The sequence below is a fragment of the Cloeon dipterum genome, chromosome X (genome assembly GCF_949628265.1).
Source record: "Cloeon dipterum chromosome X, ieCloDipt1.1, whole genome shotgun sequence".
In the NCBI taxonomy this organism is placed as follows: Eukaryota; Metazoa; Arthropoda; class Insecta; order Ephemeroptera; family Baetidae; genus Cloeon; species Cloeon dipterum.
The window spans coordinates 5315334-5331679 of NC_088790.1; the positions used below are offsets into that span (position 1 = coordinate 5315334).

General features: G+C 38.3%; 1 protein-coding gene across 3 annotated transcripts in view; it reads left to right on the forward strand.

Moving 5' to 3' along the window:
* LOC135946780 (thrombospondin type-1 domain-containing protein 4-like) overlaps nucleotides 1-16346 on the forward strand; it is a 37312-nt gene that overhangs the window by 10983 nt on the left and 9983 nt on the right. For all 3 annotated transcript variants that reach the window (XM_065495145.1, XM_065495143.1, XM_065495144.1), the window contains exons 3-6: nucleotides 11-177; nucleotides 3318-3387; nucleotides 3492-3588; nucleotides 5933-6096. In XM_065495145.1, the coding sequence (XP_065351217.1) occupies nucleotides 20-177; nucleotides 3318-3387; nucleotides 3492-3588; nucleotides 5933-6096 (489 nt within the window). In that variant the 5' untranslated portion in view covers nucleotides 11-19. The remainder of the gene's footprint in view (nucleotides 1-10; nucleotides 178-3317; nucleotides 3388-3491; nucleotides 3589-5932; nucleotides 6097-16346) is intronic.

Consider the following 16346-nt stretch of genomic DNA (forward strand, 5'->3'; position numbering starts at 1 on the left):
AAATTTTCAGATTCATGAAATGGTCAAAGCTCACTTGGCGGCCAGCCGGCGTTCGCGGACGACGAAAGGCCACTGGGGCCCGTGGTCCGGCTGGTCAGAGTGCTCCTCATCCTGCGGGGGCGGTGTCAGGTCGCAGACTAGACAGTGCTTGCCAGGTCCTCTCAAACAAGCCACGACGTGAGTATCTTCCTCTCTCGATATTCATTTCCTTTTCGGCAAATTAGCAGGTGTGCCAAGTGGAATTCTTTCCCGGTTGAAGCACGCTCCTCTAATCTAATGTAGCTGATCTCCTCCTTTCCTACGCACTTTTGCCTATTTCAATTCGCTTTTTATTTTTATTAATGCGTCAGTCTGATGCCATCGGCACTTACGAATTTAAAGTAGGTTTGAACGCGCGCAGAATATTGCGTGGAGTGATAATCTTTATTATTAAGCCTCAGGATTGTGGTGATTTGTATGCTAATAATTGATTGAAATGCCTTTTTCATTTGACTTTTTTTCGCCATAATCGTAAACCAAAAAATCATCGTGTTCTGAAAGACGAGACACGGGTTTTTTTTTTTATTTCTTTGTTGTCTTAGAAGCCGTGCTTGCAATGTGAGAAAGTTTGGGGGTCGAATGCGTGCTGATATTCGCCTAAATTTGACCCTCTTGAATTGCATTGACGAGTCCATTCGGATGTGGGAGGATTGCGAAAGCTTTCCGACTTGCTGCTTTGCACCTTTCCAGCATGCGTGAATTAATTTTACGGGACGTGAGGTCCGTGGGCCCATGTTATTCGTTCGGGATGTAATTGGAACGCGGAGATTTCGCGATTCAGGGAGTAGCCCATCTTGAATACCGATCATTATATAAAAACTGACAGTGCGACTGTTGAACCTGGATATGGGTTAAAAGTTCAATGAAATTTTCCCACTAATCTTAATTAGGTCCATTCTGTTGCAAGATAAACACACAGTCGAAGTGTCGTAAAAAGTTGAAACCTCTTAAACTGCACCTGAAGTGCATCTCTTTTGAGCGCTTGAAGTGTTTTGACAAGCGGCGAGAGATCAAAACTTTCCACAATAATTTATATTCTCACCACGGTTCACACAGGGCTTTCATTCAAAACTGACACATCGCGTTATCAGCTCTCGTGTGTGGGTTTTTCGTTTTATATCCTAATGACAGTTTGATGAGACTGGTGCGATCAATAAAATTTTAGACGAGAGTTTATCCCACCAGCAGAGTTGGATCCCATTTGTTGGTGATAAAATCGCCGGATTGATTTTGTTTTGATGCACGCTCTCTCTCTCTCTCTCGTCTGTCTAACCCTTCCCTAAAGAATCTCTTCCTGTTTCATTATATTTAAATGTTTTCACTGTGAAAAGCACTCCGACTACAATGGGCAGATGAGCTGGTTGCCTCTTTGTGAGAATTGATTTCAAATGATTAAATATACACGGGGAGCTGAGCCATTTCGTGCATTTTAATTTAAGGATTTCTCAAATGGGCACTTTGCCAACAAAATCCTTTCTGAATAGGGCAGCAGTTGCAACTTTCAGTAAGATTCATGGAATTTTCGTGAGGGAGAGTTAAATCGCAGGATGGGTGAGTGGCGAGGTTGACAAGATTTCGTCACCCGTTTCCTCTTTTCGATTGTTGCTCAGCAATGAGTATAGTCAGACGTTTTCAACGGTCACTGACTCATAATTTATCAATTTGAATTGCTGAAAATGCCAGGTATTTCATTTTTTCCTAATCCCAGTAGCAGCTATTTCTTAATTTAATTTAAATTAAATTATCTGCGTATTTTCTCAAGCTGTTAATTTTTTCATTATTAAATTTCCCAGTTAAATTTAAGATATTTTCTTTCAATTTGCAAAAAAGTATTGTAAAAATTATTGCTTTTTTGTAAAAGAGCCTTGCACAAAGCATAGTGGCGTAGATTTAATTAAAAATTGGCACCTGCCCTTCAAAGGCGTGTCTTCACACTAGAAATCTGCAAGAGCTTTTTGATTTACATGCCAATCCTTTGATAGAACAGCAAAGGCGTTTCACTTTTTAGCTCGCAGAAAATTTATTTTGTCGCTTACAAGCTATTTGCGTTGAAAGGTGGAATGCGCCATCCTTTTTTGCACATTGTAAAAAGACAAACGGTCTTTTGACAAGCTCATTTCCATGGTTTCTACCTCATTTGACGCCGGGCGGAGGTGCGCGATAAATTTATTTGTTTGCGCGCACCAACAAACACGCGATTTGCATGCGAGATTTTGCGGACCGTTTTCCATGGGGGAAGTAGCAATTTTTCTTTCTAAATGATGCGCTCCCCGCAAATTGGATGAGAAATTATGGCGAAATTGCGTGCCACCCTCGCGTCGAAATCATTTAGCAGCACAAACAACTGCTGACGCTGGGAAAATAAAAGGGGAGCGGAAAATTAATTGCATGCGCACACCGCACAAAATCATTACTTCTGTGTCACTTGCTTTGGGGAGTTTGCTTTGGAGCCAACAAACAATTTTTTATGTGTTATTTTTTCCATGAGCCGTGTTTTTTATTTTATTTTTTTTGTAGATAATTTTTTGGGATGCGCGAAAAAAATGAATTTTTGCCTAAATAACAGGCGAACAATCGGTGAATTGTCAAGATTTCGTTCAAAATTATATTTATTTTCACAAGCTTAGAGTGAAATAGTCGCGTGTTTTATTTTCCCCCTAAAACGATGAATAATTGATTCCCACACGCAATAGTAGGAAAGATGGCTATTTTTTTGTAAATTTTTCAATCTTTAATTAAAATAGCAAGTAAAACCTATTTTATATGTACTGGAAGTTCACTGGAAGAGGGTGAAACTCGTGTGAATTTGGAAATAGGTTGTGGTTCTCTGGAAAATTTAAAAAAATGCCTGACCAAGTGTCTAAAAAGTGCGGGAAAATATAGATTTTCTGCTGAAATCCTAATTAAATCATCAATTTATTGCTTTTGCAGAAAAGTTCGATTTTAGTAAGCGTAAAAATGCTTATTGACTCATTATTCGTGCTCAATTCGAAGGCCTAAACATACAAACCTATTAATCATTTCTGCACATCTTTAAGAATTGTTAACATTTTTCGAATAAAATGTATGATCATCGTATTATACATATTTATAATTAATATCGAGATGAAATTTCTAGCTTTAAATTTTAAATTGTTGTCTGTGAGTACAAAGCAGCCTGCAAAAGCTGCATGCTAGTGGAGTAGTGCGTTTTATTTGCGTTTCATTCGCGAAACAATACAACGTAATTATCGCAAATCGTCCTTTTGATTACCCACTGTGTTGGTTATTTCTGACAGGGGCCGTCGACGGAGTAAGCACCACGGCTGTCTGGGTCTGTACCGGCGCTACCACGTGTGCAACACCCAGGTTTGTGCTCGTCGTTCAACTTAATTGACGCCCACTGACGTCACCCTCGTGTTCCGGGGCGTTGCAATTAATTAATTTCTCTTTCTCTGTATGCCGCCGCACAGCTCTGCTCCAACGGCGACCTGAGGGAGGCCCAGTGCGCCGCCTTTGACCTGAAGCCTTTCAGCGGCCGCAACTTCCACTGGAAGCCGTTTCTGGACGGTAAGAAAACAATAAACATAGGAGACCGCAGCGTCTTGTAAATTCATCTCACGATTTGGCTTCAAAATTTGAATGGGAGACAGATTGTATTATTAGGAGAGTGACCTTGATTCGTGAACACTGCTTTTTCGAGACGATGTTGACTGCTATACGTGTTTTATTTATTTACTCGCGCGGTTCAAGTCTGACAGACTGCCATCGCACATTTGAATAATAGTTTGGCAGAAATAAATACGAATTGAAACTTGGCCACTCTCAACAAAGCCTCTATAGAAACTTGATTCATGTGCTAATGGCAGCAACCTTTTTCATAACAATGCTCTGCTATAGTGAGAAAACAGAGTTGACTCGGCTGAAATTACACTATAAAGGATCTGTATACTGAAAACAAAATGTGAAATATTGTGTTTATCACTGCCATTAGGAATTTTTCAAACTTTTCCAGGTTTCTGAGATAATTGACTGCAAAGTTTTCATGCAAATTAAGTGGAGAGCATTTTCTCCCTTTTGTACAATCACAATTTAGGGAAATTTAGCTAGAAATTCGCACATTTTGGATAGATCGTGACTAGAGTAATCGAAATCAAGCAAAAAAATTACTGACAAATCAATAATATATTCTAGGAATTTGGAAAAGTCTGAAATTCAACTGTTACTCGTTCCTGATTTGATAATGGCACATTGCATAGCTGAATTTTTTCTAATTTACTCAAGCAATAAATTCAACGAGCCAATTTTCAGAGCTTAAAATGCAAAATTCCTGTAAAGATCCATCGATACAATTAATCAGATCGCCATAGCTAATAATATTAAATAGGAACAACGCTTGCATGGAGGTTTATAGCAGTAGGAGCTGCCGACAAATTTGGTCTGAAGTCAGTTTTAATGGCCTTGATTTCTATCTCTTTGAAGCCGTGTCAATAGTCCAGCTTAGTTAGACGCCTAGTCAGCCTGGCGAAACTACTGGAACAGAAGCAGCAATGTCTGTAGGCTGATTTTGACACTCTGCGATGCGCGGAGGTTATTTATTTGTTTTACATTTGTCGTTACTCACCAGGATCAGAGCGGAGGAAGTTGTATAAAATATATTTTATTGCTACACGTTAAATCCTTCGAGCTTTCAAAGTTATTCGTAGGCATTGCGGACGTCCCGTTAATTGCTTAATTATTTTTATTACACCTCATAAATTTTATTGTGGATAGAAGCCTTGCTATCAGTATAAGATAGAAGTAAAATATTAATTTTATTTTGAAGTAACTATACCAGAACATTAACCTCGTTTACTTTGGTGCATTAATGAATTCAGATTTTATAGTTTAATTTTATTCGATGAGCAAAAGTGTTTAAAAGCTTTAAATCAGCTCACATCCGCTTAAAAAAACAATTTTGCTACTCTGCTATACGTGTCAGTGACTTCTTTCAGATGTTATAAGAATCTTAATATTTTTCTGAGAAAAAACAAAAGAACAAAACTGTCGGTAGAGATTGCTATTGTAATCGTGACTCATTATCGCAGACATTTTTAAAACGGAACTTTACAGGGCATCAATTATCTCTGAAAATTTGTCCATTTGTAATAAGAAAAAATCAAATCTGGATCTTTTCTCAACAGAGGTTTGATATCATCTCCAATTTTTCAACATTTTGTTGAAAAACGGATATTTTTGAGTTCAGTTATTTAGTGAGATAAAATCAAAATTGCCTGATTGGTTGATTTTTACCCTGTAAACATGCCGAGGGTCGCTGATGAGGTCAGACAAGACCATTAGAACAAGTGAGAAATCGAACCCTGGCGTCAAGGGAGCCTTTGAGCGATCGTTATTGATAAATTCGCATTGCTTATAAACGACGCCAGATGGATCTGTATTGGTTTGATTCTGCACACCGATGGAAAGGCTAAGTCGAGAGCTTTCAGAATATGTGCAATTTGACCCTTTGAAAGCCATTTGGGTGCTGAGTAAACACCATGATACGTTACTGAGCACCCGGATGGTTTTCAAAGGGTCAAATTGCATGTATTCTGAAAGTTCTCAACTTGGCCAAAACGGCTTTTTCAATTATTTTTCGCTTGCTGTCGAAGCCTCTCAAACGGTGTGCGAATTATAAGCTAAATTTTCTTTTTAAAGAAATAATTCATGATTGTCAATAAGGAGGCAGTGTTTGCCGCTTGATTTTAGCATGCAACGTTTTCATTCGATTTTCTCAGAACTTGAAACGGCAAGCTGGAAAAATGTTAGCTCATTCCCCCATTTAAAAAAATATATTTTATGCTAAGCATAATATCATATATAACATTTTTCAATACAGAACTTACTTTAATGGCCATGATTGTTAATTTCGCAGCTCCAAACCAGTGTCAGCTGAACTGCCGGGCCGATGGGCAACGCTTCTACGCAACCCTAAACCAAAGTGTGGTGGATGGCACCGCCTGCCGACCTTCGCAGGGGCCGCTGGGGCGGCCGGCGGCCGCAGCCAAGCAGTGGGTGTGTGTATCGAACGAGTGCAAGGTGAGTGGAGCCAATTAATTCGTCAAACACGCCACGGGGAACGGAGCAAACAAGTAAATAAATCTGGCCCTCTCGAAAAAGATTACACGCCCGTGTGCGTCAGTTTTCGGGGGCAAAAGTGGTAGTTTGATATTGCTTGTTTACACCGCGGCCCTTTATCTCGACACGGTGTGGGAAACGCTTTTCCTTGTCAGCGACCATGTCATTTCCATTTTAATAGTGCGTCCAATTAATCATCTTCCCTGCGGGGGATTTTATTCGGAGCCTCGCCTCCCTTTACGTGTTATTGATATTCTCTCTCGTATGACAAGCTGCTTTTTTTCGCTTCTTTTCTTTTGCCGCATTTTATCGCCACAGAAGATACACTTTTTATCGCTTTTTATAGCCCGTATGCAAATTTTTCGCTCTATGTATTCCAAAAGTTGGCACATCGGATGATAAGCTCCATATAAATTTTGGTGCAAAACAAACTTTTTTAGTGTTATTATATTTATTCATTGGACAAAGCAGAGGGGTTTATGTGGTCGCTCCATAAAAAATTGAAAAGGCGGCAGAGTAGATTCGCATACAAAAAACACCCTCGCTGGATAGAACCTGCAAAATATAGCAATAATAATGGTTGTTCTTGGCTTGCAATAAATAACAGAAAAATATATAAGGCTGCTTTTATAATGCATAAATTCGCATGAAAAACAATACATACTTGATTTATTTTTGTTATGTATTGGTCAACGATGGTTAAGACATTTCTCTTCACACCTAACGAAATTTATGCTGTATTTAATTTTTTTCTTCCATCATGACTGTTTTTTATTTAAACAACAAAATTACTTTGGATGTGAATTTCACGGTTTTTGTTTGTTTACCAAAAAAGGCGTCCATTGTTTGTATTTTTAGTTTATTTTTAGAGCTAAAAATAATCAGGATTTTTTTAACCTTGTGAGACAGCTAGATAATCTGCTAGACCATCTTTTTTAATATTTTGCACATTCTTTAACGCAGAACAAGATTTTTAATGAGAATAAAATTTAAGAACTTACTTTAATTTATAATAAAATTAACATAATTTGATTAACATTTTTATTGCATGATCAATCTTGTATAAATAAACTAACTGTCTAAATATTTCCAATAGAATCGAATTTTTGTTACTGAAAATAATATCAATACAAGCTAGGAGATCATGATTAGTCGAACGGTGTACAGTTTTTGTAAATCTGAGATGGCAGTAGCTAAGAGTTAGGGAAAACGTGTTTTTTTCGCCCACCAGCATAGTAAAAACTAAATCTCGGGTTCCAAGAGTTGCATTTGCAAAAACTGCATACCGCTTGAGTTGTTTGCACGTCCCATGATGCACTTAAGTAGTTTAAGGGTGAGCATAAAATTCCGGTGGGCTATGAGGTGCACATAAAAAAATTTGCGGTGTGGGTTTAGAAAATCTGATCACTAGGAGCTATGATTTGGCCATGTAAACATTTTTTAAACCCCGAAAAAGCACAAATTTTTCAGTTTATATTTTTTAATAACTGTTTTATGAGCCATTTTAGAGTTTCAGATGGTTTGAAACAATTTTAAATGTGGCTCAAATGGCTTGGAATTGCATGATTCATGCTATATTTGATTTTAAGAGCAAAAAATATTCAATCGTCTAAATTTCCCTGCCATAAAAATTACATTTCATATCTCACAATCAGAGCCAGTAAAAAATTTCGAATGAAAAGGACGTGAATCTCCTTTTACTGATAGCGCACTTTAGCTGACTAACCCAGAAAAAAACGATGCACTTTGCGATAGTGCAGTTTGGAGTTAATTTAATGTGGTTGCATCACGTCCCGCGCCTCTTCTTGGGAGGTTCGCCGTTGTGGCCTCACTCAATATAAAATTCAGGCTGTCAGATCGGATGCTGTTGCGCCGTGACGCAGCCGAGAACTCTTAAAGCGAGAGAGAGAGAGATGAGAATTCTAGTCAATTAGTCGTGAAATGTTTAGAGCCTGTTTTTTCAGCGCCAAAAGCGTCAAAGTCGCCCGCCGCATTTCACACGCACCACACATTTTCTCCACTTTTTGTGTATTTTTATCTGCGACGCGTCTCATCGGTTTGTTTTTGAATCTGTCAGTCGAACTTCTCAGATCCAATTCCATTAGCATTTTCGCCTGATGCTACTCATTCCGCCTGAGTGCTGAGACAATAAATTATGAATTAAGTGCGACCAGAAGCGGCGTGATCGGATGTTTGGTATTTGGGACGAATTCGCACATTTTTCAAATAGTTTCCACATGCAAATTTAGCACTGACGTAATCATTTATGTCTAGGGATGTGCAAAAACGACTATAGATTATTTTCTTCTTCTATATGGCTGCTATGACGTTCTGGTCATTATATGAGCACAAATCTCGAGTTTTGACGAAATTTGAATGTTGATTTTTTGCAAAACTAGAAATCGGTAATTTAATCAGATTTTTAGCTTAGATTCGCAGTAATTTTACGATTTTCCCGCGCTTACCGACACGTGCCACGCCTTATTTTTAATTTCCGGGGAACCACGCCCCCCATTTAAAAATAACCACGCTCTCTTCCAGTGATCGCTGTTCGCAGATAATCCTGTGAACGTGTTTTTTCAGAATAAAAAACTGCTGAATTTTAAATTTCATTTTTCAACGGTTAAATCCAAAATTACTCCTTTAAGTAAAAACGAAACTCGTGGTTATTTTACCAATGGCAATTGGCAAAATAAATACCATTTTGAACATTAGCAAACTGATTATTTACCAACTTTTAATCTCAAAATAATTATTTAACCAAATCGATTGATTTTACACATCCCTGGCATCTGGCAGAAGCGTTCCTCTCTTTTAGTATTTTGCGAAAATTCCTCTCCTTTCGATGCAGATAATTAAATTACTGGTTTGACAACTAAAAACGCAGCATGAAATTTATGCATCTAATTATTAGGCTGCAAGGCAGATTTACCAATGTCTATTATATCATTTTACAGAAATGCAAAAATTACCACACCTTAATTATAATGAAACTTAAGCGCAGGAGAAAATTACACGGCGGCATTATTTCTTGACTGAATCACGTGGCGCCTCGCGCGCGGGCAATTACATGCAATGTTGCACAGGCGGACATTCCCTGAAGAAGAGAGAAAACGCGGCGGTCATAAATTGAGCAGTTTAAAAATAAATAAACGCACACGAAACGCAGCTAGCTCGCCTTTCAACGCCGGCCGAGGGCCAAGATAAGAATTTACATTACACGATAAAATTTATTCAGCCGGTTTTAATAAATGTGTTCTGCTGTGCATCCTTTCTTCGGCGCGTCATAAATTGTTTTGGCCGCAAGTCGAGATCCTCCTCGGGAGATATAATTGAATTATTGTTGATCAAATAAATCTCAATTGTAGCCCTAAACCTTAATTGTAATTCGTTGTGTACTGCACGCCCGGCCGAGCACAATGAGCAAACAAGCCAGTGAATTTGAATGGCACGAGCAGCGCGTTTCATATATATGCACGAAAAGGGCCTGCGCGCGCGCGTGTGTGTCTGTGTGTTTTATTTCTTCTTCGGCGGCGACTTAATTTGTGTTTCCCATCAGCAGCCCCACTCGAGCGGCAAGACAACTCATTTTGTCTTAATTATACTGATTCTACGCCACATCGGACCGTTTTTTCTCGCCTTCATTTCAATTAAGCCTATAGCGACATCCTTGCACTTGTGCAGACACCGTACAAATGCTCTCCATTAAACAGGAAGAAGCAGTACTTCTGGCAAAAGACCAATCCAATTTTGAATGGTGATTGATGACTGTTATCTGATTGGATGTTTGCTCATCCCGTTTGTCTAATTTTGTATCTTTCAAATCCATTTTATTTTATTACTTGTTTGTTCTAGGTTTTCTAGAGGTGTGCAAAAATATTCGAAGTTTGTTTAAAATAGTCGAGTCGTTTCTTTTAATCGGTGTCTTATTGTGAGCACTAAAAAGTCTTAAATAATATTTTTGAGGAAAATCACTGGGTGAAATTGGTTTCTAAATGTAAAATATTTTATTTTTTGCCTCTTCAAACGATTTCCTTCAGTTAACCGTTAAGAAAATAACTAATTTTTAGTAAAATTTTGCAATTTTGATATCCAACACGTCCACTTGATTCTCTGTTAACAGCGACAACTTGAAAAGGCGTGTTTCGCGGGAATGTTAAAAAGAGTGCGTGATTTTCCGTAAAACTAAAAAAATGCGTTGCGTTGCAAAAGGCAGTTAAATCGTTAAATTTGACGTTTTTAGATTGTCAATCGAGCTGTGATTAAATCATTGAATTAATCAGTTTGCAGAGAACTAATGCTAAATAATCAAATTTCCGAAAATTTCCAAACTCAGCAGAATTTAAAAACTCATTTTATAGTTTAATCGTTTATTCACAGAAAAAAAATCGATAGCTGATTTTGCTCATTTTCAAGATTTGCTTACGAATTTATTTTTTTTCTATTTTTGAATAATTTTTTAGTAAACTCTGTGAGGCATAAAAACGTTAACACGAATCAAAAGTTCAAAGCATCTAAATCTATTTTTCTGATGAGAGACATGTTGCGGTTTTGTAGTAACTCTGGAATTAATTCAGGCGTGAAAATACTCTACATGTCATATCGTTCCTTTTTCCTTATCATTCCTGTAAGACAGCATATTGTGGGAAAATATTGAAAGCAGTTTGTGCGCCGCAAGCCTTTGCTCTCACACAGTCAATCAGTCAGTTTGTCGGCGTGAAACGCGCGGTGAAATGATTTAAACTGCTCGGACGTCGAGATATTTCATTTGAATACTCGCGGCGGCGGCGGCGGCGTGTTCGTATGATTGAACGCACGCCTCATTAAGCCGCCGCTGATACGGCCTTTGATTTATCCCCGCGGACAGTCGATTTTTCAAAAACGAAAATACCCGATGATTATTGATGATTTGGATGCGCAACGAATGCACAGCTTCCCACGTGTTTGTCTGTCTACTTGGTCTCGAGGAAAAGAGTATTGTTATTTTTGTTTACCCCTTTTATTGCCCCACGATCGAATGGGAATTTTTTCCTGCACGCCGCGTGCAACTCTCGCGGCGCAAATATTTGTTTTTCCCATGGCCAATTGAGTGACGTGTGCCACCCGAGATGGCATCACTTATTCACTCCGCCGCTTCTGGAAGTTCTCTTGGCAGCAGGCGCGGACTGTGCCCAAATCTTGAAAGCTGCTGGACCAGTTCTCACTCTCTTAGAGACGAGCGGAGATGTTGTTACTTTGATCGCGCACGCAGCTCTTCTCTGCGTTTGAATTTTTTTTACTTAAAATCATTACAGGACCTTACATTATTGGAATTCAATTTATATATTTTAACACCTTACAAATTCACCTCATTGACGTAAAATAATCAAACCAAAATCAAATAAAATTGAAATTTAAGATTTTTCCATATTATCAAAATTATTTAACGGTCACTATCAATGATTTCGGCTATTTTATGAGGTAAATTTCCCTCCTGGCGAAAAATAAATAAATAATTTCTATAGGAAGATGGTGCTCGTAAACTTTAAAAATGATTTTCTTATAAATTTAAAAGGCACCTAGAAAATTTTTAGATTTTTCCCACCTCTCATATGCATACATATATCCACTTCAAGTTTTACATATCAGGCAGTCCGTGCTCTGCCGATGTTTCGATCGACACCCTTTGATATTAACTCGATGAAGTTTGCCGACTGTTACTTTTCTCTAGTGAATGATAGCTGAAAGGCGAGCCAGTGACTCGGGCAGCCGGCTGGCCACCAGGGCATCAACAGATTTATGGTCGGACGCAGAAATCAATCCAATCTTTTTTATTCGTGGAGCCGCGCCGAGTGCTCGCCTGCTCGCCGGGCGAGGAACATGCTAATTGCGCCCGCGAGAAGTGAAATCCATCTTCTCACACAGACGCGCAGAGCAAATATCAAATAATAAAAATCAAAAAGTTGCCAGCAAATAAAAATGCGATTTCATTACGCGGCCTTCGGACGGTCGATTGTTTATTTAGGAATTATTTTATAAATGAAGCTTGAATTGATGTTGCCGCCGCAGAATGGATATTTATTGAACGGCTGACGGTCTATTATAATACATACGTGCGCGCTGTGATGCAGCATGGCACGTCTCCTCTTTCATATTTTATGCTTGATGCGTCCGTGTATAATTGAATGTGAATAATATGAAGCACAAATATTATTGTACGCTATTCAACCTTTGTTTCTAATTGCCATTGACACACTCACGTCGGAGGTTTTACTAAACTGCCAGCCGAGAGATTAAAAATGCTTTTTTGATTTCAATGTGTTTCTGCGCAAGCTTTTAACTTTTACTGGTAATAAAGGAAGTGCAAAACCTACTGTCGATCATTTTTTATTTTGTCGCTATGATCAGACCATCAAATGAGTGCAAAGCAAGAGTTTTTTTTATCATTTTCACGCAAACAGAAAATCGATAGTAAAAATCAGGTGGTCTTTAGCTGAAGATCTTAGTAAAAATGTCATATTTTACGATTTCCCGTGCTTTGTAGCACATTCCACGCATCGTTTTTACATTTTCCTGGCAATCAGCCCCCCATTTTTAAATTCCCGCAAGTTGCACACTCTTTTCCAATAGTCATTTTTCACAGAGTATATATGTGGAATACAAACATGTTATTCAATATAAAAAGCTTAAATTTTCCAAAATACTCGTTTTTCCGACGGTTAACTCGGGCGAATCGATTGTTTATCGTTTTAAGGGAAAAGAAACACGCGGCTATTCAATTGTAAGTTTGAATTAATTGTAATCTCTTGCTCGTAATTCTCCAAGTTGCACTTGCCTTGTCTGGCATAGTGGTGGAGTTGTTCGAGAACATGGCTATTCACCCTGGCTCATCCTGTTGGGATGCCGAAAACCGCAGCCGATCGCAGCTTCAAGTGGATCAATAGCAGTATAAATTTCTGAGAAACTCGGCTTTAAAGTTTGCATGCTGATCAAGCGGTGAGCACGATCCATCCTCGTGATTTATTTCGCCAGAAGGGAATTTTACCCCTTCATTAGCACATCTTTGGATAGATTACGACAAGAGAGGAATTGTAAAAATCGAAATAAAATCATCGGCAAAACCTGTTTAATATTTAAAGAAATTTCGAAAATTCTGAAATTTAATTTTGTTCTATTTTTAGATGAATATTCAAACTAACAATTTGATCAACTGCCAATTGTAGTCAACAAATTAATGTCAATCCACTTTAGCCAGCTAATCCGTGGGAATTTCCCATGCGGAATAGACTGCTGCCCAAAATAAACAGGCCGATTTCAATTTACGGCGCCCATTCAGCGGACTGGACTGGAGTGCGTTTGGGTTTATAATAAAGGTCATTTAAATAAATAAGCGTCAAACACCTTGTTGGCAAAATAAACAAAATATTTAATGTTGTTCAGAAACCCATTCTAGTCGATCTCAAGATATTTTCACGTAATTCTTGATTAGAAAGGCCTAAAAAAACATCTTGAAGGTAGCTGCACGGAAATACACTCGCCTGTAGACTGAAAATCTGTAAAAATATGAGCATTCCTTCCTCACATCCTCTTGTCGAGATTAAGCATCCTACTCGTTCTCCATCTCCGCATCCATCAGCTTTAAAATACATCATATTTATTCCGTTCTAATGTTCTGGGAGTTGTTTAATGTTTACAAAGCCGATAAAATTCCTTCCATGGCTCTTTTTAACACGATTCAATTGAACGTGTCTAATGCCTCCTGATTATGGGTTGATACTGGCATGTATATTCTGTAATAAAGTCACATTATGCTAATAACCGTCGTTGCCAGGCCGTTTCATCATTGGCTTGTTAATTTCTTAATGAAGGAAAATTAGGGTAAAATTGCAAAGTCCCGGTGGATAATATTTGCTCTCACTGCCAATATAGCAATTAGTCTGGCTCCCGACGTCCTCTGTAATATTGTGCGTGCGGCGAGCCGTTTTTTCAGCAGCACTTGGCAAAAGTTCGCATTCTACAAGTCAATTATCGAAACAAAGTAGGAAAGGGTGCGCGCAGCGAATAGATTTATCTTTTGTAAAACATCGGTTGTCCAGGGGAAATGTTACAAGTGACATAATTACAGGCTTGCCACACTTAATAATAATGCCAGTCGTTGTTCCCGGCGCTGGAGAAAGAGCAGCCAAAAAGGAGAGCGGCAATTTTAGATTTTACACATCCATCTCTTTTGAGTACCAAGCAAATGAGGCGTGCGTAATCTTCTAATCTTGTTTCCAAATAAACGTTCTGCCGGCCATAAATAGTACCGTGCAAATTTAAATCGTTCTGTTCGTCCGATTCGGGATGCATGTGTAATCGTTAGGGATGTGCTAAAATAAACGATTTTAACACGAAATTAAAATAAAGTCTTAATAATCGATTTTGAGGCGTAAGATAACTCAATAATTTATTTGTGATGCCAAGTCCCTTCAGTAAAATAGTCGCTTCGATTCTTTTCCACTTAAAACGATAAATAATCGATTTCAACGAGTTATCCGTAGGAAAAATGACTGATATTTTTTAAAAACCTGCAATGCTTTGTATCGTAAAACACGTTCACCAGGTTATCTCTGTGAACAATGACTACTGGAAAGAGGGAGTGACTCGTGGGAATTTTGAAATTGGGGGCGTGGCATCCTAGGAAAATTATTAAAAGAGCGTTGAACGTGTTACAAAGCGTGGGAAAGTTGTGAAATTTGACGCTTTTACCTAAAACTGGGGAGAATTTTTAAATTAGTTGTGACTATCGGAAAATAAAAAATGAGCGTGGTACGTAATTAAAAAAAGCGGGTAAATGGTAAAATTTGACGTTTTATTTCTAAGATTTTCATGCTTAATGTATCTCTCATCCAAAGAAAAAATTTGATGAACGGTTTTACACATCCCTAGTAATGCGGTGAATGCATTAACGTTGGTTTCAAATTATTCTGGCTGTCTCGCAGAATAAAAAAATTTGCTCCGCACCTGTTTGTTATTTCTCTCTCAATCCGATTATATTCGAACCGGTAGCTTCTTGAATTATGAATCTCGTTCGATCTGCGCGCTGCATAATGAAGCGAGCTCCTTTGATAAGGCCCGCATCGAACCCAAACAAGCTGCTAGAGCGAATTAAGTCCCAAGGCGCGAATTATAACACCTCATTTGCACATGAGGCCGAGAGCGAGTCGGCAGATCATGATCGTTAGATGCGTGCGGCGCGCGAGAGCAAATAGGCGAAATTGGCAATTACTTTGTCTACTTTGCCAGCTCGTTATCCTTTTAAAAAAAGAGCGGTCCAGCAGTGCTCCAAGGGATCTGAAATGAGCGGCGCAGCTTAAAGGAAAAATTGGCCGGCATTTGCACAGACGGGGGTTCGAAACTCGAAACAGGCTGGCAGGTGTCTGGGTTGTAAATTGAAAATGGAAATCAATCGGTCCAATTAAAAAGTGCGACGCTGTTAAAATATGCAGATAGAAAAACAAAACCGATAGCAAGGCGTGGCAGATATAATTAGGTGGATTTTAGCTGGGCCTTATTAAATTGTAATGAATGAAAGGGAAAAAATAAATTTGCAAACCAAGGTATGGAAAATAGATGTTAAAATCCTTTGCGAGTTATGATTGAGATAAAATGCTGAAAAATATAGTTTTCTTAAATTCTTGCCCATTATAAATCATGGGCGGGCCTCCCATAGAGTAACGAAAAATGATACTTTTTCCAGACAAGTCGTTCCTGTGTGTTTTTATTTTGCAGTTATCTCGCAAATAAAATAAAATAGAAAAATTACAACACACACAAGGTCATTTTATGAAATCAAATTCATGAAATGGCTCAGCTCTGCGTGGATTTACTCAGGATGGAGCTTTTTAAGAGTTAAATATGAAATGCCAGACCTCAGATCAGCAGTATACTTTACCTTCAAAACAAAATTCATACCACAGAGAATTCAGCAATCGTTGAAAACGTCTGACTTTATTCATTGCTGAGCAACAATTGAAAAGAGGAAAGTGAGGAAATCTTGTCAACCCTGTAACTTACCCTCCCCTTAAAATGCCATCTTTTGAAATAAAAAGCTAAATAAAAGAGGGGAAATCTGCTTCTTCCAACACAAAAATTCTGAGATAACTTTCGTAAAATTACCTGCGTGTGTTTTATTTTTTGTAGATATAGATATTGATTTATTTTATTTATAAAACAGGTTGTAGGGAAAATTT